The 25,355-nt window shown below is 36.8% G+C and overlaps 3 protein-coding genes across 5 annotated transcripts; 1 reads left to right on the top strand and 2 right to left on the bottom strand.

Annotated features, from left to right (window-relative positions):
• Window positions 1-316: 316 nt before the first annotated feature.
• Window positions 317-7,260, bottom strand: htatsf1 (HIV-1 Tat specific factor 1). 2 transcript variants are annotated; one of them, XM_023342343.1, is made up of 10 exons: window positions 7,178-7,260; window positions 6,270-6,434; window positions 4,556-4,790; window positions 4,381-4,428; window positions 4,138-4,292; window positions 3,649-3,812; window positions 2,932-3,028; window positions 2,681-2,770; window positions 2,451-2,588; window positions 317-1,766 (listed from the first exon to the last, which is right to left on the bottom strand). In XM_023342343.1, exons 2-10 carry the CDS (start codon window positions 6,432-6,434, stop codon window positions 1,524-1,526), a joined length of 1,335 nt encoding a protein of 444 aa, XP_023198111.1. In that variant the 5' UTR covers window positions 7,178-7,260; the 3' UTR covers window positions 317-1,523. The 2 variants fall into 2 exon arrangements, with proteins under 2 accessions (XP_023198111.1, XP_005806041.2); XM_005805984.3 differs by lacking the exon at window positions 7,178-7,260 and adding an exon at window positions 6,888-7,119 and having other exon boundaries at window positions 319-1,766.
• Window positions 7,261-7,295: 35 nt separating this feature from the next.
• LOC102234705 lies at window positions 7,296-19,571 on the top strand. Its single transcript, XM_023342512.1, has 7 exons — window positions 7,296-7,469; window positions 7,604-7,728; window positions 8,302-8,512; window positions 13,151-13,286; window positions 15,385-15,527; window positions 16,755-16,966; window positions 17,780-19,571. Exons 1-7 carry the CDS (start codon window positions 7,320-7,322, stop codon window positions 18,081-18,083), a joined length of 1,281 nt encoding a protein of 426 aa, XP_023198280.1. The 5' UTR covers window positions 7,296-7,319; the 3' UTR covers window positions 18,084-19,571.
• Window positions 19,137-25,001, bottom strand: LOC102227536 (vesicle transport protein SEC20-like). Of its 2 annotated transcripts, XM_005805985.2 has the most exons (6): window positions 24,906-25,001; window positions 23,440-23,532; window positions 23,255-23,346; window positions 22,209-22,316; window positions 20,513-20,631; window positions 19,137-20,414 (listed from the first exon to the last, which is right to left on the bottom strand). In XM_005805985.2, the coding sequence occupies exons 1-6, from the start codon at window positions 24,987-24,989 to the stop codon at window positions 20,218-20,220; spliced, it is 693 nt and encodes a 230-aa protein (XP_005806042.1). In that variant the 5' UTR covers window positions 24,990-25,001; the 3' UTR covers window positions 19,137-20,217. The 2 variants fall into 2 exon arrangements, with proteins under 2 accessions (XP_005806042.1, XP_023198112.1); XM_023342344.1 differs by having other exon boundaries at window positions 23,255-23,532.
• Between the last annotated feature and the right edge of the window lie 354 nt (window positions 25,002-25,355).

Genomic DNA, 25,355 nt, shown 5'->3' with positions numbered 1-25,355 from the left:
CACAAAATATCCCTAGAGCGAAGACCCAATAAACTGAAATTAAACTCTACAGATGATCTGCAGTACTCTCCACACACACTTGAAAGCTGAGAAGTACTGCAAGACCTCCTGGGAAAAAGGTGACTAAAGATCTGCAAATAAAATCAGCTCCCAAAGAAAGAAAAGTCTAATTAAAGAGAACCTTTATGTGTCTTAATGGAGAATGTCTTCCATGCTAAATTCAAAAACTAAAAGTATCAAACTACCATCCTCTTTATATTTGTTTGTTTTCATCTCTGAGCTGTAGACTCTAACTAAGAATATCAAAACCTCATTTTTATATAAAATGAGACATGGAATATTTTCTAAATTTGTGGTTTTAAAAACTGTAAATGACAGAGTTACAGTGCTCCCTAGTGGTGAGGCAGGTTTTCTTTAATCAGTCGACTCAGGACCTGCAACCACATTAGTAATACAGATTTGATTCATAAAAAAACAGAAAACCAAAACTTTTTCTTTATTTTTAAACACAAGGTTGTATTCCGACTTAAAATCAGAAAATCCACAAAAAATTACCTGCATGTAGAGAATTTAGAGCTGGTTTTGTTGCTTTAACTGCTGTCTGAGACTTGAGCCGAAGTTTATGATACAGTTCCACAGCATGAATCAATCCTTTGTCCTTTTCATCTCCAAAGACTCAGCATTCTTTTGATCACTACTTTGATCAAATCCGCTTTATTAAACAGATAAACACATGTCTGTGTTTATCTGTTTAATAAACAGATCTAGAATAACCTACATTATTCTAGATCTTCTGTCTTCCTAATTATGTAATGCCACCTGCAGGTTAAATAGCCTCAAAAAGAGAGAAAAGTTGTAGTTATTCAGTGATTTTGTTAAATAATCAATGTTCATTTCTGAAGCTTTGCAGATGTTCAAAACAGCTAAAGTGCTGATTTTAAATTTCTTCTGTAAAATAAAATAAAAAACACAGATCTGTTTCTGTTTTACACCAAACAAAGCATTTATTTAGATGTGTGCTTTGTGTTAGGGCTTTAATTCAGGCCAGATGTGCTGTATGTGATAAATCCTCACCAAGCTAACAGTCCCTCTTTATATCTTCACTCGTGTAAGTGGGGGCGATACAATGAGAACCATGTTTTTGGCATGATCATGAATTCCTGTGATGTTCTTTTGAGATTTTTCAAGAAGTCCTGAAGGTACGCAAACACTTACAGTTTTTCTTTTTGCTTGCATCACACATCACTGCAAACACAAGGGTGATGTTAAGCTGGTGTGAGATTTTAGTTACTGATATTTTAGGAACACAAATATATACAAACAAGACTAAAATTTAAAGAAAATTTCTACAATGAAAACAGAAATGATGAAAATAGGGCAGAAAAAATATTCTTTTTATTTTTCTACATTACAAAACAGCTAAAACTGTCCATATCAGAGTTTCTTCAGCAACAAACATTGCCACTCTTCCCTTCAAAGCAGGACTACCTCAGTGTTTCCCTGGGAAATGAAGACGTCAGTGCCTAGACGTCCTCGTTATCACTTCCTGCCAGGCTGCTATCAGTAGAGTTCACTTGCTCCTCCTGTTGCTCTGAGGACTGCGGTTCTGTTTGCTGGGGTTCTGTGGCACTGGTGGACTCACTGGGTTCTGTGTTGCTCTCTGCTGGTTTGCTGCCGCTGTTTTTCTGCGTTTCCTTATCTGCTCCATCCAAGAACGTAGACCAGCCTTTGAGCCGCTCCTCGCGCTCACGCGACGTCTCTTCAACCTGCAAAAACACAACACCGAATCCATCAGAGCAAAGCGTTTATCTCAGTCCTCAAGGTGTGTTTTTCTATTCATCTGGGATTTTTTTCAGTTGTCATTTTTATATGAATGAACAAAAAAGAACAAAGATTTACCAGACAGACTGCAGCGTCTTGCCAACGATTTTAATAGATTGGATGAAAAAGATATTTAAAAGAACCTCTTCTTAACTCTTTCACAAACTCTAACAGTTTATCTTCCAAGATTGCTCTGCATCCATCAAATCTGACCAGCTGCTATGTCCCAGAATGATACTGGGTAATGTGCAAAGAAGTAGCTTGCTGAAATGGGCTTTATTTGGAGGAAGCAGAGTAAAGGGGGATCAATACAAATGCAACCACTTTACAACTACGCATTACTTTGTATTGTTCCATTGTAAAATGTAAAGCAAAATGTATATTTGTAATGTGGCAAATTGTGGATTCAACTTTTTGCAAGGCACTGATGTCAACACGAAAAAATCTCACAGCTGTCAAATATTTTAACTGCTGCAGACACAACATGATGAAGATCCAATTATTTGAAAAGACAAAAGAAAAGAAAATGACAAAAAATAGCATTCTATATGAAAAATTTTAATTATGATAAAAAACTCTTCTTTAACCCAAAACGTATGATAAAGGTGATGAAAAATGTAAAATCTGACCTGATAGTCTGTGGTTCCGTCCCAGAGCTGAGCAGACAGCTGCCGTCCTCCAAACCAGCGGCCGTTAAATGAGAGAATACAAGCATCGGCTTCCTCTGGTTCCTTGAACGCAACTGACGCAACACCGTCCGGATGTCTCTGCAGCAAAAACACTCTATAACCACTGTTTTTGCTTTTTTTCCCTGTATGAGTGAATTAATCCAAAGCTTTGAACTATTGAAGAAACTCACATCAAACAGGATGACCTTCTTGACTTCACCAAACTTCTCACACTCTGTCCGTAGATCCTCACGATACTCATTCAGCACCAGCGGGTCTTCCTGAAACAGACCACAAACAGGTTTCCAAAAAACTCAATGTGTGTACAAAGGAAAATATACATGAGTGTGTGTGTGTGTGTGTGTGTGTGTGTGTGTGTGTGTGTGTGTGTGTGTGTGTGTGTGTGTGTGTGTGTGTGTGTGAAAGTATTTCTTTTCTGCACCTCAAAGTCGCTGGGATGAAACATGTTTCTGATGATGACAACTTTTTCGTGCCTCTTCCTGAGTTCTCCTTGCTTCTCGGGCCTCCAGTCCAGCTGTCTGTTGGAACCAAACAAGAACTTAAGTCATCCGTTTGACCCGGATGTTAAAGAGAAAGGGGGAATTATTTGTGGAACACAGCGAACAACAAAGTTCCTAAACATTTCTTATTTCTACATTTCTGAAGTTTCTAAACCAACATCTCCATAACTTATGATATAAACTAAGATCCTGACTGAGATAAGTAAACTAGAATAAGGAATATTATACGAAAATAATTTTTCTGTGCTTATTCCAGACTTGTCCAGTTTTCATAGGAACACTATGTAGTACAGGTTTCTGTATTATTTTGCTACTGTATGCATTCTACTTAAACAGCTAATTTTAGAACACTGTATATAAAAAATATATTTTTATTCATGTGGACCAAACTAAACAAGCAGTAAACTTTACTCACAGCCATAAATCTGCTTAATATTAGCCTCTTGCACCTGGATTTATCTAAGAATGCTTACAGTAAATGTGCACAGACATAATATGCTAACATACTAAAACTCACTAACTCTAATATTTAAATTTTCTAGGGTTAAAAATGCTATAATATCAGCTAAACTGACACAGAGTGCCAAAATGCAGACTCTCAATGAAAGAAGTTTAATAAAGAGAAAGATTGAATTTACTTCTGTTGCTGGTGCATCTTCTTTTTGTAATCTTTGCTTTTCTTCTTCTTCTTGCTGGCATCATACTGGCCCTTTAGCTCAAAGCGAGCTGCTTCCACATGGAGTTTATAACCTCTGACCTCTGACTCATCAATCAGACGCACAGCCAGAGCCACCGACTCTTTCTGCAGAGACAGATTAACGGAATAGTTCAATTTTAAAAGACCAATACAACACATCTCTGTACATTAATTGTATTGAGCAGTGAACCAGAAACAATGAGCTCCATGTATTTTTTTATTCAATGAGTATCAACCAGTTGTGCACTTTATGTTCTGCTTTTTATTGATTGTAACACAGTTAAAAAACATCTTTGTGAGTGCAGAATAATAAACCTCACAGAGACATTTATTGTGCTACAGGGTGAGCTTTATTTTACATGAACAAGCTTAGATAGAGATGCATTGAACTTGTAAAGTCATTGTAATTCAAGCAGAAAGACAGACTAACCTTAAGGTAGCAGCAGAGGCCATCGCCTTTCAGGTTCCCGTCTTTGTCCTTGTAGAGTTTCACTTTGTACTCTTCAGTGATGGGGTCCCGCATCACGATGCCGCACTTGGACATCAGCTCAACAAACTCATCAGGGCTGATATCGGGAGGCAGACCTGAGGAGGAAGACGAAAAAGATGAAGGTTAGAGCATGAAAGTGACAGAGTAAACAGAGTTAGCTGCTCTATATTTGAAGGTACCAACCTGATACATAGACATTTGTGTTTTTGTCCTCTTCGATATCAAACCATCCTACAAATACAGGGAAAAATGTTCTTTTAAAAAAAAGCAGTGATTCTGATCAGAAGACAAGCAAAATAACTAATAATATCTCAACAGTTTTATCTCAGTGTAAGCTGGAAAAGTCAGCAGGCTGTACCTGGCTCTGCTTTCCTTTTCTCCCCTTTCTGCTTGGCTTCTTTAGCAGAGTTCTCTTGCTGCTCTGCGGCAGGGCTTGGGGCAGGATTGACTGATTTCTCCTTTTCTGGCAGCTTGCTGTTTGATTCAGGAGCCACAGGCTCAGAGACGCTCTGCGCCACGTTCTTTGCACCTGGATCTCCTTCCTCAGTAAAGCCATAGTTCGCCTGGTAGGCTGCGATGAAGTCCTCTGTTATCTATAGAAACAAGGCAGACCTGCTTAACACTAACAAAGAAATCTGAAGAAAAAAGTTTTGTGGATAATTTCAAATGCTCAAAGTAACATTTTGAGAAACAAACAAATGAAAGAAAACACAGAAGACATGAGCATTCAATGCTTTTAGATGTTTAAACTTTTATCACATTTGGTGTAGATCTATTTCTTATGGTTTGCAATAGAAAAAATATTACGATATTATGAGGCTGACATGGGTTGGTATGAGATTCCTACACTAATAAAACACCAAAGTAAAGTTTTACGATCTCACAATAAATTGAACAATATGACATAATTTCTTCAATCTAAAAATAAAAATTAAGAAATATTCAGACTACTGCTAAAACAATTTAACAAAACATATTGATCAGTGGTTAAAAATGTTTTATAAAGCAGACAGACAGAGAAGTCACATTACAATATGCCTCCATCTGGATTTTAGTGTCCCTTTTCGTGTCAGAATTTGTAATAAATACTGGAGGATAAATACATCATAAATATTTTAGCTTTAAGTTATAGTAGGCAACCAGCAGCCTGTAACTTAAGGTGAGACTGCAGTCTCACCTGAGCAAATTATTGTACTAATTATCCTTACGGTGATAGTATTTTATTAGCATAAAGGCAAAAGAGTATATTGTCCATCATTAACACCTAAAAACTGATACAGACGAATTTGAATGTTTAGTCTACATCTCAAAATCAAAACAATGCCCTAGACAATAATACTGTAGCTTCAGTAATGTGCAATAAAAGTATTTTTAGAATAGAACAGAATTCAACTTTATTGTCATTGCACTGTCACAGGTACGTACAAGCAACGAGATATAGTTTGCATCTATCCAGAAGTGCTCTACGAGATATAAATATTTATTTACAGATGTACAAGACTATGTATGTGTGGACTATAAGGGGTTATAGCAAAGAGATATAGATATTGTGTATAAATATAAATATAAATATGGGAGCTGTATGCCCAGATTATACAGAATATACAAGAATGTTAGGGAATGGATTATATATGTATATAATATGATACAAGAGAAATAATGGCAGATAAAATTTACTTTTTGTTTGTTTTAAACACAAGCAATTAGATCATGTCATTTTTTTTGTCATGTCAATTTAAAACCCACACAAAAGCTGTCAAAAATGATCCAAATCTCATACTAGTTCATGCCCATTTGGATCATAATGTGTAAAACTTTGGGGATAGATGACTTTATATTACAAAATCAACAAAAAAGGGTGCTAAATATGACTTTATAATAGTCAATAACGGAGAACTGAAACGTAGAGTGCAGCAAAACAGCATCAAAAATAATCTTAATGTATAATGTTCTTTTGTTTTAACTGTATTTTCTTTGTATAAAACTTTTTGTTTATTTTTTTTATTACGTCCAATAAAGTCAAACTCAACTCAGTCTTTCAGTGCCGACACATAGATGAACACAGGTCGTACCTTAGGGAACCAGGCTTTTTTCTCATGGTCCCAGTCATACACTGTCCCGTCCACTGGATCAGTGTAGGTGTACGGATCCGAGCCGTCTGCATTTCTCTGCCCGTACAGCTCCTGCATTCGCAGCTGCTCCACAAACTCCTTGTTGGCGTCCGATTCCCCGCTCATCTGAAACCAGAGAGGGAAATATTAGACCACACAGCTCAGTTTGCACGAAGCTCATAATATTAGATTTTAAAAGGACTTCAAATAATTGCGAATGCAATAGATTAAAAAGATATAAAGGAAAATAAAGTGGGACATTTAGTCCTTTTAGAATACATTCTTTACATTTACTTGGAAAAGAGTATGAAGTGAAGTTGTGCATACCTTATCATATCACAACCCAGCAAGACAGACATTCATAAACCACTAAGTCAAGACGCCACTTATAAAAGTCTACTCCAAATTAACTGAGCTAAATGGCAGTTTTATACAAGTAAAAGCATAATATTATCAAATTCTCTCTTACACTATTGTAATAAATTGCTTGAAATTGGGATTATTTACTTATTTATGTTTCATTATCTATGATAAACAACAGCAAAACACATCATGTTAGCCTACTTAGCTAATGATTACCTTTAAAAACAAATGGTCAAAGCACTCTTCACTCCAGATGTTACAAAAAACACGATAATAAATTCCCCCGATGAGACCTCGTTACTGGTATAACTCAGGTTTTTTTTTATGTGCAATGAGGATAAAAGAGTAAAATGTATATTTTATTGCCAGACGAGCTAAATTTTTACTCCAAGCTCGCGTTTGTACTCATTGCGCGACGACGCTTGAATGAAACGTTTCCGAGGTCAAATTCCAAATGCGCATGTGCCAAAAGCTAGTACACGTTCGATTTCTATTCTTTCACCTACTTGTTGTTCTAAACCGATCCCAAAACGTGCAACGACTCCACCCGCGGCTCAGCGACAGATATTAATCGAGCGCACACTTCGCTATACGCTCAGTGGTGAGAGTTCAGCTAGCTTGCTAACAGGTAAATAAAACTGGTTAGTAATGGCGGAGAACAGCGGTAATATTAACGTCAATCCAGCCAACCTTCCTCCCGGAGATCCGCAGCTCATCGCTATGATTGTGGAGCATCTGAAGAACCGAGGGCTTTTTGACGAATTTCGCCGGGACTGTTTAGCCGATGTCGACACGAAGGTATCCAGCGTCTTTGTTTAGACAGATTCTTTGTTATAATTTTGGTGAATATAAAACATGACATTGATTTCAAAATGGCCTTGTTTGCCCCTCTTCTGAATGATCTAACCCAGTTTTGTTGCAATCGTTTTCAGCCCGCCTACCAGAACCTCCGGCAAAAAGTTGACAACTTTGTGTCGTCGCACCTGAGCACGCAGGAGTGGAACCCGTCCATCAATAAGAACCAGATGAGAAACGGACTCAGACAAAGTGTTGTTCAGTGAGTTGTACAGAAAATACTCTAATTTATTTCCTAGCTTAATAATGAGCGCAGATCTGTTTTACAGTATTGAACGTTCTTCATCAGCCTCTCTTCCTGATCGTATAGAAAATTACAAAAACAGTTTAGAAATCCCTCATTTATGCCATGAACTGTAACCTTTTGAAGTTTGGACAAAGTTTACTCAAGTAAGAGTAGCGACACTTCACAATAAAATTACTCAAGTAAAACTTAAAAGTACAACGTAGTAAAAATACTCTTAAAAGTAATTTTTTTTTTTTTTAAAAAGTTACTCAAGTAAATGCAACTGAGTAAATGTAACTAGTTATTACCTAACTCTTCACAACACTGATGAGTGCTGTGAATGGATGGAGCATGTTATGTTCACTGATCAGGGGGAAAAAAAATATTTTTCTGTTTTTGATCTTCTGGTCACAAGTCGGGATTAGTTCAGCTGAAAATCAACGGATTCAGATCACCAACTTATTTCTCTGGACATCTGTAGAGGACGCTATCGGATTGTATCAGAACATGTTTGACTATCTCTAAATAATTTCTCCTTTTTTCTTTTAGATCAGGTATGCTGGAGTCTGGCGTGGACAGAATAATAACTCAGGTCGTGGATCCCAAGATGAACCACACATTCAGGCCTCAAATAGAGACCGCCGTTCATGAATTCCTCTCCTTAGACGGGAAAGAAGAGAGCAGCTCAAGTCTGAATCCTGCGCCATGTGAGCCAACGGAAACTCAGGAGCCCCCTGGTGTCTCTGGCCCCAAAACCCCCTGAGAGGCTCTCTACAAACTGATTTAAATTGAAAGGACAGCATCGGTTTTGAAATGGAGTTAAGAAATCTCCCTTTCTTGCTGAAGATGCACATACTGGACATTGCTGGATGGTGAATCTGTAAAACTGCGTTGAAAGTTGTGGCATGGAGCCATTAAAGGATGAGGAGTTTAATAAAAAGGTTTCATGTCTGCACACAGCTGCAGCTAAAAAGGCTGTAGGATGCAAGTGCTTCTACTCTGCCTTTTGGATTTTCTGTGTTTTGTTTTCTTTTTCTAGTACAATCTTTATGTGAAATTGCACAAATTTTTGACTGTGTGTATATATATATGTATATATACATATATATATATATATATAGCTTTTCCAGTTCTGAGCAACTCAGACTGTATGTTAACACTGCAATATGTAACTTTTATATTAAAAAAATATTGTTTTTACATATTTGTTAAAATTATGTCATGACGGTATACGACGGATAATCTATGAAAAACTCTAATTCTCCTGCCTTCTCCCAGTGCTCCCAGTACTAGCTGTACCACTAAGTAGGAAACAACCAATCAGAGCTAGGAGGAGGGTCTTAGCGCTGTTAATTACTCTCTTGTGCTTGGTTGTTTTTGACTGGGGTCATGTATTTCTTCAGACAGCTCAGGTTGGGAGTTGATCTTTTCACTTGTCTCCTATTAAACTGAAATTGCATGGCAACAGTTTTAACAAATATGGAAAAACATTTTTGTAAAAGTTACATACTGCTGCTATAAGGTATTTTCTAGCTATGTAGGAGCATTGATGCAGACGAAATGTGATTGTTTTGCTGTTTGGATGATGAGAATAAAAAGATTATGAAGAAAACTGTTTCAAAATCATGCAGAAATTGCCTTCTTAATCCAAGTGTGGACATTTTTCATTACAGTGCCTCATGTTTTCTTTTGCTCTTTGTATTTAGTTTGCAGTATTGATAAAATGTACTGAGAAAATGTGGCTCTGCATTTTATTGTTCCACCTCCAAACATGTCAGATTGTTGGAGTAACGGGTAAAATAAGAACCTAAACATCTTTCTACACTCAACTCCTTCTTTTAAACGTCTGCAACTGCTGATATTTGATTATCCATGAGGAGGAAAAAAACTTTAATAAAAATGCACTCCATTCTTTTGTCAAATATTTGCTTTTCTGGTTTAGAACATAATTAAGTTTTACTCTAGGTGGCGATATTGTCCATTGTTTTATATTAGATCACAGAGACCCTCAAAGGCTGATAATCATGGATAATATGCTGCCAAATCAATTCTCCAGATTTCACTAGTATAAATATGCAAGGACATGCACAATGTCTTTTTAGCTTTAAATCCATTCAGTTGTTGCTTCATGCAGATTTCCAGCTAGGGGTCAGATGAATGTAATATGGAAATAAAATGGGATAAAAATAAACAAGATGCAAAATGAAGAACCATGTCTACAGAGGCTGTTGTGAAATGCCCCTGTAGGCAAAATAGATGTTACTCAAATTTGAACATGCTATGTGGATGTAATTAAGAAATATATTTTTAAATGAAAACCCAAAGTTTTGAAAAACATGGGATTGTTAGATGAAGACTACTCTATAAATGAAGATTTTCTTGATTTTGAGTAATATGTTATAACCTTACATGTCAGTGTTATTAGCTTTAACTTGGGTTGTAAGATAACCCAAGATATCTTTGCTGCTTCATGGATTATTTATATCTCTCCTTATCTGGGTAGGTTTGAAGTTATGGTATAATCATTTCACTTTTAGAAAATGTATTGAAGAGAATGCTTCATTAGATATTTAAAGTTATGTATTTATAGTAATATTAAATAACACACAAATTAGGTGACTTCAGAAAACAATCGGTTCTACTGGATTTTATTTAAGGGTATTAGAGTAAAGGGAGGCTGAATACAGATGCCTACTAATTAAAAAAATGTTTTTGTAAAATTTTTAAAAACCAAGTCTCATTTTATAATTATGTGCTGCTTCATGTCAGTCTATCTCATAAAAGTGCTATAAAATATATTGACGTTTGGGGCTTTGACATGACAAAATGTTAAAAAGTTCAAGGACCATAAATACTATTGTAAAGTAAATATACAGTATATCATGCTAATGGTATTGCTGATGTTATATTTTTTCTCTATGTAATATCAAAACTGTTAAGTAATCATGTTAAATTATCAGCTAAAATAATAAGTATGTTTAATTCTGCATTTGATCATACAGCAAAATGTTACTGCAAATCTTCCTCCTTAGATTCGTCACTACAGAGCAGATACTTGTGAGTCTCTTCAGAGTCTGCACAAACATATAGAGAGTGAAGCTGGAGCGTTGCTCTCATTACAGCAGCATGTGGGAGGACAGGAAGGCCACACATGTGCACTGTTTGCAGAGTCTCACTGCATTCGTATGCTACTTAGCGGTGTGTGTTCAGTGAGAGGTCATTGAAAGGTTGTTTGAATGAAGCTGTGGGATTTTGTTTTGAAGAGGGACGAGATGGAACAAGCAAAAAAAATGTTTTTCCCCAGCTGGGCCCCTGAATGAACACAGACATAAACACACTCTGTCCTGCTACCTTGACCTCTCACTGCAACACACAGATACACACATACACACATATGTTTGTCCTTGGACTACATTTAGTGAAGATGAAGTAGCAGAAGAGTAAGATGAGGTATTTGTTTGGTTTTCGTAGCTGATGGCAGTGGGTGATAAGTCCCTTTTCTGTAAACCAAACATCAGACGCCATGGCTGGAAAAAGGAAAACACAAAACAAAAAGCAAGATTGTACAATCTGAGTTAAAATAAAGCAAGAAAAAAAAGAAAGAAAGAAACAAGACAAAACAGGACAGACAAATAAACATGGTGTGGGAGAGAGATTGCAGTCATAATAGTTGATAACTTGCTGAATGTTTCAGAGTTGGTTTCGATTCCTTCTGTATGTTTCAGCAAATTCTCATTTCTAAATGCTGTTTACAAGAAGGCAGTACTGACATTTAATAGGAAGAATAGATGCACTAATCTCTGGAACCTTTTTACATTAGATCTGCTCAATGTATAGATTATTTTTAAAAAACACTCCTTAAGACCCACTTCTACTCACTGACCTTTGATTCTTGGTAAAATTGATCATTTGAGTCTGGTTTTGAGCTTTATGTTTTGCTTTGGTGAAATATGTCTATCAATGTTTTGTGTGCTTGCTTTTAGCACTTTGGTTCTGGCCTTGTTGTTATAAAGTGCGACGGTAATCAAAGTGGCATTGACATATATCTTCACCACGAAGATTCCTGATAACCAGATGGTGTTCAAAGCCAAACCAAACTTATTGTTGCACAGCAAGAATGGAAGATAAATTTAGTGATTTAAAATGTTGGCTCCTCATGTCCATCTTTATCCATAGCTACGCTGCTGTCGGCCCTGCAGAAAGCTACAAAAACGAGCCAGTTCTGAGCTCCCACTGATCATTCATAAATCATAAGTGGAGACAGCGTTATCCTGCGCAGCTGTGAGTTTATTAAAGAAAAATATAGCCGGCAGCAAAGGACCACAGGAGTTCTCGTGCAGCATCAACATCAGCACTAAGCAGATAATCTGCATTAGGTGTTGGTTGGTTGAACTGTGTGTAATGATCCTGTTGTTGGCTGAGTAAATGCTTCAAATTGAAATCATTAGTCTCACCCTCTTTTATCTTCTCATCTGAAACTATTTTTGAGTGTTCTTGCAAATCCTGCACCTGGCAAACCACACATCACTATCCTGACCCGTGGAGCCAGCTTCCCTCCGGTGGGACTGTGAATAACTTGCTGGGATGTAACTGAGGAGAGCATGGAGATGGTGAAAAGTTTCTTAATTAGCAGCTTTAAGTCTTCATAGAAACTGCAATGTCTCTGGAATGATTTTTGATGAGGAAGAAATAATTTGTTATTTGCGATACATCTTGCCTTGCCATCAAGTGTTATAAAAACATATCTTAACCTGAACTTAATCTTAAATTTTCTGAAGTCTATCTCATTTATACGTCGTATTCTTACAATTATATGTTAGATTTGCGTCATTTAACTTCTTATTTGACAATCAAGTATTATTGCCATAAATAAGAGTGTGACTTAATGATATGTAAAATCGGCCTGCCATACCCCATCAAGCATTAACTCTCAGCTAGTCCTACGTTTCTTTGTGCACGTATCCTTCCGGCTTGGAGAGCAGCTGTAAACTCTCATTCAAAGTGGTTTTGAGTGTTTGACCTTCACGCACCCCACAGTGCGTGACGTTAGAAGAATTTCACTTTTCGGGAATCATTAATATGTATTTTTATTCTGCCTTTTTGTCATCATCATCCATTTAGCAGGCTAGAAGTGTGACAGACAATTATATGGGATGCATTTTGCCCACTGTGGTTCATTTACTGAGAACATGATAAACTCTCGACTCTACGTTGCTGCGCGTTCACAATGCTGCGCTGTGATTGGCGGAGACGCATGCTCCGTTCAGTCCGGTGAACGCGCGGCGCTCCTGCGGGTTCATATACCCGCGTTTCTCTGCCGCACTAACCTGACCACACTCCTGCAAACAAACACAATCTAGTAAAGCTGTCGGGAAAATAATAATAATAACAACAATAAAAGATGATGGTGAATGTGTCTGCTGCGATGTTTCTGCTGCTGGGCTGTAATCATCTGCTGGCCATGGAGCTGCATGATCATATCCTGGAGAAACAAGGGAGCCAAGTCAAAAAGCGCCTCTCCCTGCAGAGCACAGGTGAGTTCACACCGCAAAGTTCTATGTTAGTGAAAATGTTCACCTATGGATTTGACATCTGAATGCTCCTTGATGTGCATGAAGTGCACTCTGATCCATGTGTTCATTATAATAGCTTGTCCTGCTTTAAAATGATGTGACCCACTAAGTATTAACAGTGAGCAGCCAGGGATCTGAAACCTTAGACTGGCTGTGCCTCTTTATATTCAGCTTTGGGCTTCAGAGACTCCATCCTGCCCAGGATCATTCCCTCTGCACCAGGTGTCTCCGCTACACCACAACCGGCTACATTTTAACTCAAACCTCAACCAGACAGAGACAGAAAAGTCTTTTTAACAAGTATTTGTGTTTAAGCATTGGACATTAGAGCAACAAATATGAAAATAAGTTATTTATCTGTAGTACTGAAACAAATTATAGTCTTTCTGTACATTTTGTTGTTTGCCATGTAATATGACACAATGAAAAACAAAGTATTATCAAAACCTCTAAACATTTATGTACAGACATCTGAGCTTATATGGTGTTAAATTTGACATACAGTTTAATTAAACTTTGAGGATTTTTGTGAATCTATCTTCACCACTACTGAAAATATAGAGTGGTTTGTTTGTAGATTCAAAATGGAAGGAGTTTGTAGCAAAATGGCAGGGCCGGATTTACAGGGATGTGGGCCCTTGGGCTGGAGCTGGTATTGGTGCCCTATGCACTAAGAAAAAAATATTTTACTAATGCAAATTACAGCACAGTAACAGGTAGTCCTATACTTCAGCAGGTATGAACTGATTTATTGTAGACTTGATATGTCCTCTACCCAATAAATCCACATTGTTCCCAAAGAAATCGACTATAAATTTATAATTTAAGAGTTTTATATCGAGTGCAATGGTAGAGAAGCATGACTACTTAATATTATGATCGCAATATCAATCAGTATTTTTTCTTCATTTTTCTTATTCACGTTATCACTACCTATCCGTGAGAACGTTAGCATCACCATCTCTAAAAACTATATTTGATGTTGGCATCAAAGGCAGTTAAAGTCCATCCCAATTGCCAGATATGTTACTAGCATGCAGAGAGTGAAAGCACTGGACTTGAAATATATTAACTCACCAAGTATTGCATTACAAATATCCATTTTTGCAACTTGCAAAAGTATTCATACCTTTTGTAGTTTTCCATATTTTGTTACATTACAGCCATAAACATAAATATATTTCATTGGAATTTAATGTTATATACAACTGTGAAGTAGGAAGAAATTTATACATGATTCAAATCATTCAGACCCCTTTTCTGTGAGAGCAACCATTTGCCGTCAGAAGTTGCCTGATGATTGCTAATGACTAAATAGAGTCCAGCAGTGTATAATCTAATCTCAGTTCAAATCCAGCTGCTCTGTGACATCTCAGAAGTTATGACAATATTGGAGAGCAAACAGCATCATGAAGTCCTAGGAACACACCAGACAAGTCAGAGATAAAGTTATGGAGAAGTTTAAAGCAGATTCAGGCTATAATAATACTTCCCAAGCTTTGAACATCTCATGGAGAGCTGTTCAGTCCATCATCTGGAAATGGAAAGAGAATGGCACAACTATAAACCTACAGACATACAGTATATGTATGTTTGTGGTTGTAATGTAACAAACAGCAAAATTCAAGGGTACAAATGCTTTTGCAAGCAACTGTATTTATAAATATATTGCCAAGAAATCAAATGTCTGGGGGAAAATGAAAACTAGAGTTGCACAAAAAAGTATATATATATATATATATATATATATATATATATATATATATATATATATATATATATATATATATATATATATATATATATATATATATATTTCCCCTTTTCTTTTTTGTGCAACTCTAGTTTTCATTTTCTTCCTGACATCTGATTTCTTGGCAGCTCCTTTAATTTCTCTTCTTTCTCCACCCGTTCTGCTCCAACCAACTGCTCAAAATGTCCAAATTAGCTCCTGAGCACATCACGTTCTGCAGGAACTTGTTGGGTACCTGCCCTTGCTGACTGACTTTAGATCTCTGTAGTCGTGCTGATCTCACTGTGTGTTTTCCCTCTGGCTAAGCTGAAATCCAGAGCTGCTTGGTGAGTTCAGGGGATGTCGGCTGTGGGATGTTTCAGTGTTTCAGCAATAACTCCTGTGAGATCCAGGGCCTCCACCATATATGCCTCACTCTGCTGCACAACGCAGGACGCTACAACTCTCAGGTAGGAATCTGACTGAGCTCATGTCACGCTCTCAGACACATAAGTGAGAATCATCTTCTCGCCATCGCAGCCCTCCACACTCAAAAACGGATTGAAGTTAAGTTCAACTTCAGGCAGGAGTTAGAGAAAGCAGATCTGGATACACGTTTTTATTTCATTTAATCCCATCAGTCGTTAAGGTCGTTTGTTAGGAATGTTTGTTGTAAAAAGAGGAGGGTATGGTTGTGAATGGTAGCATTGGTTACAGAACAATCTGAGAGGGCATCTGAAATGGGAGAAGGAACAGTATGTCCACTTTACTAGAATAGAAATATACAAGAAAGGGGAGCAAGTTCTTCTTGTCCTCACAGTGATGAGAAGTAGATGATGTTCAGACTTATTCAAAACAACAGCTAGAAGAGATTTGTGGAAAAAAGACACTATTTCTGTATATCAACTATGTGTTGTTTTTAAATTTCATTCAAGTCTACAATCCGATTAAATTACACACAAACAGCTGTTGTTTTTATGTCGCTCATGAACACACCAGGTCATTGTGCATGAAGCAAGCAGGGTTTTACACAAATGATTAATTTCTCCTGAAGCTACTTAGAATCAGGTGTGGGAGTTAAGAAAATGAACCTGAGTGAAGTTGGGCCCCTTCATTCCTCAAATCAAATGAAAGTGGTGCCAAATATTTGTGCTGCAAAAAATGTTTGCATTAATAAATGTTTCCAGAGCAAGCCTCTCCCCTCCCCACTTTCAAAAAATCAAGCAAATTTTTGTCAAACTTGCTACAAAAATGTTAGCTGCACAACTAATTGAAACAAATTTCTGTGCAAACATTTGATGTTAATTCAAAGAACTTCATTCTATTTAACTACAACTGTATTTGCTACAAACAGAATAATGAATAGAAATTGGACTTGCCCATCTAGACACTGCAATTATACTTCATTTTTTCTTACAAATTTCTGCAGATTTGGTGCTGCATGTATAGAACCACATGGTACTTCCTTCTCATGCTGGTCGCACATTACTGGGGGATGGCATCAAATTCTTTATCCAGTATTTGCGTTAAGTCTTCCAGTGTGGTTGTGTTAGTCACTCTGACTCTGGGTGCAGCAAACAAATGTGGCACCATTTAAGGTGGAATAAACAGCATAAGAAGAAATATTGTCACAACTGAAAAAACACAAAGGTCCTTCTTACTTTTTCTGCCTATCATCTCATGTTTGTCTCCTCCAGGGTAAGTCGTACGTGAAGGACGCACTTCGATGCATTGCGCTGGGACTGCGGCAGCGTTTCAGCTGCGTGAGCCGGCGTTGCTCTGCGGTGAAAGAGATGGTGTTCTTGCTCCAGAGAGAGTGCTACTCCAAACACAATCTCTGCCTGGCTGTGCAGGATCACCTGGACACCATGGGGAACCTGGTCCAGTTCCAACTCATGTTTCCTGCAGGGTGAGAAAGGCACGCTTATTCATTACAACTTTTTTGAGCATGAAAAACACTTCGTCATTTTAAAAGGGGTTGGAATAATTTTGTTAATCCTAACAAAGCTGTTGTTCCAGCTTTAGACTGGAACAACAGATTGCATCAGTGTACTATGAAAATATCTGGTTTCGGCAGTTTGAAGCTGCAACAGGACAAAATGTTGAAGCTCTAGGGGTATGAATACTTTTGAGGTTTGATCCCAGTCCTGATTTTAATCTAAAATTAATTAATTTTGTTAGTTAAGATTTTCCACCAGGTGTTTTCATCTTTTCATTAACAGAAAGTTCGGTAACACTTAATTTGAAGGAGTGTGCATAAGACTGACATAATGCCATGAACATGAAGGAGTCTATGTTTGTGACTCGGGTCATGAAATGATGTCATTTGGTAAATAATGACACTTTCAATGCAAAAGGACTTTTAATACCAGTTTTGAGACTTTGTATTAAAAATGTCATTATTTACAGAATAATGCAAAATTAACACTATCAATGGATGTTTAATGCAACTTTTAGACCAACTTTGCATTAAAAGTGTCATCATTTAACACGTCACTTCATGACAACAGCTATAAGCATTTATGAAGACTCCTTCATGTTCATGACAAGTTTTATGCCAGTCTTATGCACAACCCTTCATATAAAGTGTTACAGAAAGTTCCTGCCAAAAATGATTTCCTGCTTTTTTATTCTGTTGGATTTTTTCTTTTGAAAGCATTATGGCCTTCTGTGGAGGAAGGATAGTCTTTGAGCGTTTTCTCTGTGAATAAATTCCCAACAGGCCGTACGTTGAGCTGATGAACTTCCTGCTGAAGTGTGGAGACAAGATCAGGTCCTGGGTCGGACAGCGACTTCGGGGGCAATGTGAGCAACACTGGGGGGCGCTCTGCAGCACCTTCACCAACATCTGCCCCCTCAGTCCGTCAGATGCTCCGGGGCTTCCCACCAGTCCAGCACCCTCCATCCCTGGACCTGCTACCCCTGCTGATCCCCTGCAGCAGCCGACCAGGGAGGTCGAACTAGAGGATGTGACCCCTGATTGGTCAACAGACAATGTTACCCAATCTGATCTCTTAGCATCCTGAACTTTCTTATATCAAGAGTTACACAAGGTGCACACAGGGTAAACAAACATTAAGCACTTATATTACCAGTAGAATAAGTAAAAGATGTAGATTTAGACGAGTTTTCTGTGTAGTGTTGCCAGTGAATGCAAAAGCAGCAATACTTATTTAGTGTGTGGGTGTTTTTGTTTTGTGGAGATTAATATTTTCTCTGAATATATACAGGATGAAAAGCCATTAATCTACCTCACATCAATATTACATTTCATCAGAGGGAAACACTCATAACACGTTCAGCTCATGTGCGTCTCATGGCTTTGAGACAGAATTAAACTTTTTTTAGTCTGTTTTGGTTTTTATGAGGATTGTCATGTTGTGCATCATGCATATAGTTAAAGAATACGCTTCAATAACCTACCTTAAACTTGTAATAATCTTAAAGACATCTGAAGTTATACAATCTATTTTATACAACAGTTTTTTCTCAGGCCATTTTCTTTAGAGTCACAAAGCAGATGGATCTAAATGCATCCAGAGAAAAAGATGCAAAGAAAGTCCAGCATACTGAAGTAATTATGCCTATTTTTATGTCTGAGTTGTCCAAACTGGTGGTGCTGAAGTGTTCAGATATAAAACAGGGTTTTGCTTGTTATTGCAACTCAAAAGATTAAAAACATCTAAGAAGAGGAATCCTGTCAGAACGGTTCTTTTAAAATCAACAACTGGTGATGTTCTTTGCAAAAATTACAAATCCCAACTTAGTGCTTAATACTAAGTTGTGCTTAGTATTAAGCACAACTTTAATAGTTTATTTAAATAGAAAATGTTTTTGAAAAAAAATAAAAAGAAGACCTTATTGAAGTGAATATTTTTCTTTAATTGGTTTAAAAATCAGATTTCAGCACAGGTTACCTTTTCCTGTGTAATGCAGACAGTTCTTGTTTTTGAGAATACAACAGTGTTTGCTTTGACTATAATTTACATAAATATAAATAAATATGGGCACTTTCACCAAAGTGCATGCATGTCTAATTTATTGTGTAAAAATATCTGAAAGCACAAATTAAGAAAATGTTTTAAGCAGTAATTTGCCATTTTATTGATAACCCATACAAGCATACAGTTAGTCTTATTCATACCATGGAAAGATTTTAGATTTTCTTCATTCAATCATTTGTTTATGACAGAAAATCTCACCTGAATCTCCCAAATATCCATCTTGTTTTTCGCAAGACTTATTTTGACCCTTCAACATAAATCAGTAGAAAAGCCTTTATTGGCGTTACAATTAAACTACTCTTATAATTACTGGCGATCTGTTATCAACAGCATTTTAACCTTTTTGAGCTTGTAAAACACTTTTGTTTATTGCACCATCTATAGATTCTCTTATGTTCAAGTCACAACTTATAAAGATTACTACTTACAGACCGCAACAACAATGCTGAAGAAAATTGCATGAGCTGCAACATGTAATTTATCTTTCAAATAAAAAAAAAAGTTTAAACATTGTAGCACTTTGCTTCCATGTCTTTTTAATTCCTCCTGCATAGATGTTAAAAACTAGAAAAGTAAATGAGCAAAAACATCTGTACAACATGTTTCGTCATAAGATTAACAAATCACGACACGTTGGAAAACCTCTATGTTTGTTCCTGAAGCTCCTTTCACAAGACTTTTCTGTGATGTAAAATAATGTCAAAACATTATTGTGGAGATTTTTTTGTCTTATTAAAATGAAGGAAGAAAGGCACGTCATGTGGAGTTAACATTCACCTTTGGACCAGTTAACCAGAAAACTCACATGAACACATTCAGGAACAAACTGCAGTTATTGCATTCTGTTGCAGATGCCAACCAAATTTTTGCTTTTTTGTAAATTCTATCTAATTAGAAGAATGTCTAAATGTCCCAACAGTTACTCCAGTAAGTCCAAACATTGTTAACAATCGAGCAGTGTGCAGCTTTAGTCCTCACGTTCACAGCTGATTTTTGTAAACTAACCTCCTGCATCCTAAGCAAGGTTACATCTCTGATATTCCTTCTTCTCTAACCAGGTAGTTTCTGCTCCAGATGGCTCATTGCTCTGCTGTTCCTCGTCTTACAATCCTGGCAGGGAGCTCATCACGAGGTAGATGCAGACCCAGCGGGCTTATTAAACAAAGGGGATGAGGCGTTTCTTAAGGATGTAGAGAACAGTGGCAAAGAAAAGCGCTAAAGCCAAGAAGATGAGCAGCTTGTCTGTGAGCTCCCTGCGGTTGTACTTCAGGATCAGTTTCCTCCCCAGGTGGATGGTTCCCGTCATGGTTTTGAACTCCTCGTTGGCTTCCTGCACTGTTTTAGAGGAGGTGGCTGCCATGACGATGAAAGAAGAAAGGGATTAGTGATCGGTAAACTGGACAACACACAAATTTATAAAAAGATGTTTGGGTTTTTTTATGTTTCTTTACCCAGAGTGCCAATGGTGTCCTCGCTCTGCTTCACCTGCTCCGACATCATCCTGCTGATGGACATCAGACTCTCTGTGATGTTGCTGCTGCTTTCCACTAAACTTTCTTTGGTCACTTTCCTGACATAAAGACACACACAGGCCACAGCAATGAATCAACCAACCAATCAATCAAGTTTATTTGTATAACACATTTCAGCATCAAGGCTGTTCAAGGTGCTTTACAGAATAAAAACACAAATTTATAAAGAAAACACCATACAGTCAACAATTTGATGATTACCGTCACCAAAATAATACACATCAACTATGTTATTGTGCATAATTAATTAAATGCATCTCTAAACAGGTGGGTTTTTAGTCTAGATTCATCCAGGCTACAAATGATTTTAACAGCACATTTTCTAGGAAAAATAAAGAAGTGTGGAGTGGAAATGCTGCATTTCCATCAACCCCACTGTGGAAAGTGGTGATGGTAGCATCATGCTGTGAGAATGCAGGAGCTAATTAAAGGAAAACCAAAGAAGAAAACCTGTTAGAAATAGAGCTGCAACCAACCAGATATCCATATTCTGATGATTAACTGGATAGAAAAAAAAACATTATGCAGATTTTTTTTATTTGCCAACTTATATTATACAAAATTAGAAATAGATTTTAAAAATTACAAATAATTGAATTTGTTTTCAAATGAGAAAATAAACATTGTGTGGCCTATAATGCAATAACATAGCATTCCTTTAGTGAACACTTGATCATTTGTAGCAAATGATTAAAAAAATAGCAGCTGCAGCTAAAAAAATAGTTCTGCCCTTTCTGCCTTTCTTAACATTAATACAGTGTAGGGCTAATCTCTTGACTATATTTTCAATTATCTTACATGAAATAATTTGCATTTTTTAAAGTTTTGGTTTAATTACAGCTCAAAATGCCTTTTTTTTTGAGTCTGTATTCTCCATTTAACAATTAACCGATTACAAAGTTAGTTGATCATTTCTATAAGTGATTCATAACCATTAATCTGACTAATCGTTTCAGTCCTAGTAAGAACCAACCGTAAACACACACACACACACAAATAGTATGGAATGGTTTCAGTCAAAACACATTTATGTCCAGACTTAAATTCACCTGAGAACCTGAAACAAGATTTAAAGCTCAGGTGCTTTTTATAGTCTGGCTGAGCTATTCGCATAAAAGAAAAGGCATTTAAGAGACATACCACAAGAGGCTTGTAAACACAAAGGCAGCAAAAATGGTTCCAGAACATACTGGACTCAGGATGTTCAATGTGTTGGTCCATTACATTAAATTAAATCCTAATAGCACACACTGTTGTTTATAGCTTTAACAATGAGCAATTAATGGAGATCTATCAGATCTGAAAATGAAGTATTGCACACCTCACTGTCTAATACAAGGAACAAGCCTGAACAGAAACTTTACAAAGTAAAACCTTGAAAACAATTTTAGAGAATAGGCACCAGCTGCTAGTCAAACACACCTATAAAGCAGGAGTTTTAGCAGCTTGATGCTCTGAGGCATTCAGGCATGTGTTTAACACATTGCTAAGGAGGAAAGGCATCCACAGTGTGATTAGAGATCTTTGAATGTTTTGTAGAAAGAGCTTCAATTAACAATAAAATGCTCAGTGACCTGGTTTAGCACTTCAAAAGCCTCAGCAGAACTTTACTGACCTCTGTCTGGTGCTCGGGCTTTCTCCTCCGTGCAGAAGCTCGTCTTTTTCCATGTTGTCTATGGCGAGTTTACAGGCCAGGTTGGCTTTCCGCCATGCTGTCTGGTTGCTGGAACCCACAAAAATATCAGAAACAACTTAGAATACTATAAGAAGTGACTTGGAATTATTTACCGGTACCTTAAACAGTTCCTGCAAATTATTATTTTTTTTTTTTTTACCCCTCCAGGGGGTCTTTTGTGGGCTCTAGTGTCCCTTATATGACAGTAGGCTGACAGGAAACAGGGAAGGAGAGGAGGGAAGACATGCGGCAAATATCGCTGGGAGTCGAAGCCGCGACGGCCGCGCCGAGCACCGAAGGCCTCTAAATATGGGTCGCGCTAACCCCTACGCCACCACGGCACGCCCCTGCAAATTATTTTAATTTGAATTTACTGTAATTATCTACAACTGTCATGTAGGTAATATGAAAACTGCAAAAACCGGATGGATGGATACAATGAACAACCAAGTTTGAAAACCTAATATTTCATTCAATTGATTGTTTTATCTGCCTCTCAAAGCTTAGTGCTTCCATTTACAACAATCATATATACAACTCTGGAAAAAATTAAGATACCACTTAAAATTCTCAGTTTCTCTGATTTAACTTTTTACAGGTATATGTTTGAGTAAAATTAACTTTGTTCTTTTATTCTATGAACTACTGACAACATGTCTCTGAAATGTCAAGCAAAAATGTACCATTTATTTGCAGAAAATGAGAAATAGTCAAAATAATGAAAAAGATGCAGGGCTTTCAGATTTCAAATAATGCAAAGAAAACAAGTTCACATTCATTTAGAAACAACACTAATGTTTTAACACAAGAAGAGTTCAGAAATCCATATTTAGTGGAATAACCATGAGGTTCTCAATGAGGTTCCGTGCAATGGTCTCTTAATTTTTTCCAGAGCTGTAATTATATATTATTTTGTCATTAAAGTGAATTATATGCAATAAGAATCACTGATAGAGTTAAACATTCATGCATTTGTGTCCAGACACCTCAGCATTTGGCGTCGCTGGCTCTCCATCTCCATGAGGATGGGCAGTCTGGTGGACTCCGTGTCTTGCTCCTGAGCCATCTGCTCCAGATCCTGACAGCAGCGAAAACATGGCTTCCCTTGACACATTTCCATTTCTAAAGTAAGAAGTTCCAACACAGTTTGTATGTGGGGCAAAGACCTGACCTGTATCCTGAGCCGCAGCTTGTTGAATTTCTCTTTGACCCGAGAGTTGAGCTCTGCGAGAGCAGAATGAGGTCCAGGACAATTAATGATGTCCTGCAGATACAGAAAAACATGAAGGTGCAAAAATAACAGCCTGTGAAAGCAGAAAGGTTAAATTACACATGTGAAGTTTAAAATGTTTTTGTGAGCAGAATGACAAGATTACAGTCTGTCAAATTCTGGCTGTCATAAATCTTAAGCCAACCAACATTTTTTGAAATATAACTTTCAAAGGAGGCAGTGATTTCAAGCTAAAAATGTATCTCCTTTTTATTTTCATTCTTTTGACATATACCTGGAGTGTTACTATGTTGTTTTGATTTTTTCATGCATGTTTAAGAAATCTATTAATCTTCAGTGGCAACCATTTGGGTGTGCTTAAACATAGTTACTTGATTGTGGTATAAAATAGAAATATGTGCCTGGAAAATACATAATAGAAGTTTAGAAGTTTAAATCTAAAACTAGAGCTCCACAAAGTATTTAATGCTAGTAATCATTGTACTTATAGTCCATGCAATATTGTAAACACAAAGAAAGAATGTTGAAGATTATCTACAATTCTTTAACATTAATGAACAGGAAAATATTTATTGGTATTGAATCAAACCATTTTTATAATTTCTGACCAGTTTTTTTGCATCTTTCTCTTGTATTTTGATTATTTATCACAATAGGTCCCCAATATTTGATGTTGGAAGACATTCTTCAAATCATCATCATCTTTAGCCACAGATTCAGGTTGTCTGCAAGTTAATGAACCGACTTGGTCTGCTTGGACATAAAGATGGATATTTTAAAGATTGCAATAGAAAAATAAGCAAGCACAATGCCAAACTAAAAGTCAAAATCAAAAAAAGGGAAAATATTAAAGAAGAATTTGAATTAGTGTTAAAGGCAAAAAGGAGAGGAGGAAACTGATTTCTCTAGTTTAAATGCATAAAGAATTTAAAGAAAGAATAACCAAAATAATAATTATGCCCTAAAATACACAACTGTGTCACCGGGTTGAAAAACACAGACTGTCATAACTATGCGCTTTTTGCGGGTTATTCTTTGGCCTATTCCAGATATGTTCTTTATTATTTTATATTTCAAACTAAAAAGTGTTGGTTGGTTGGTTGGTTCGTTCAAGGTATTTGTTAGTGGGAGACAGATGTTGCTTTAAAAGTTGTCAGAAAGCTTTCACGAAAAAATGAAATAATCACTCAAATAAAATTTTAAAAAATAAGCTAATTTCATGTGGTGACGAAACAGCGGCACAGAAAAATATTCTTATTAAAACAAAATGACAAATGGAAGTTATTCCAACTAACTGATGCTAAGCTAACTTCAATGGCCAACATTTAGGACCACCTGTGTGCGTTTAATGTCAACTTCTCCCAGTAACACATGAAAATCACCATAAACAACAACTGAGCTCTTACCTGAGTGAGAGCCTTTATCTCCAGGTCGTATTTTATTATTTCTTGTCCGCAAATTCGGACGTTTACGTCCTCCGAGGAGGCCATTGCTATTTTGGTACGGAAAGCTGTAAGGCTTAAAAGAGACCAATCCGCTTTAGGCGAAGCTATAATCTAATTGGCTGAGGCGGTTTCGGTCTTCCTGTAAATATTATAGAATATCTCATTTTGAAGTAGATTTCTGAGTGGTTGGAGTATTGTTTCATGTGCTTTTAAAAATAATTAGAAAGTTAACTATAGGGGTAGAGAGGAAAAAATGTTTTTAGAAATCTTTTAAAAATGTTTACCATCTGGTACTTATCAAGATAAAACTTTTACTATACTTCTAGAAATGTATTATATGGCTGCCAGCAAACTTTTACCCATTGGAAGTAGTTGTTAACAGCAAGTGAGATCTTTTCCAAAAATCTAAAT

The sequence above is a fragment of the Xiphophorus maculatus genome, chromosome 11, assembly GCF_002775205.1.
Source record: "Xiphophorus maculatus strain JP 163 A chromosome 11, X_maculatus-5.0-male, whole genome shotgun sequence".
Lineage (NCBI taxonomy): Eukaryota > Metazoa > Chordata > Actinopteri > Cyprinodontiformes > Poeciliidae > Xiphophorus > Xiphophorus maculatus.
This window is presented reverse-complemented; position numbering and strand designations above follow the sequence as displayed.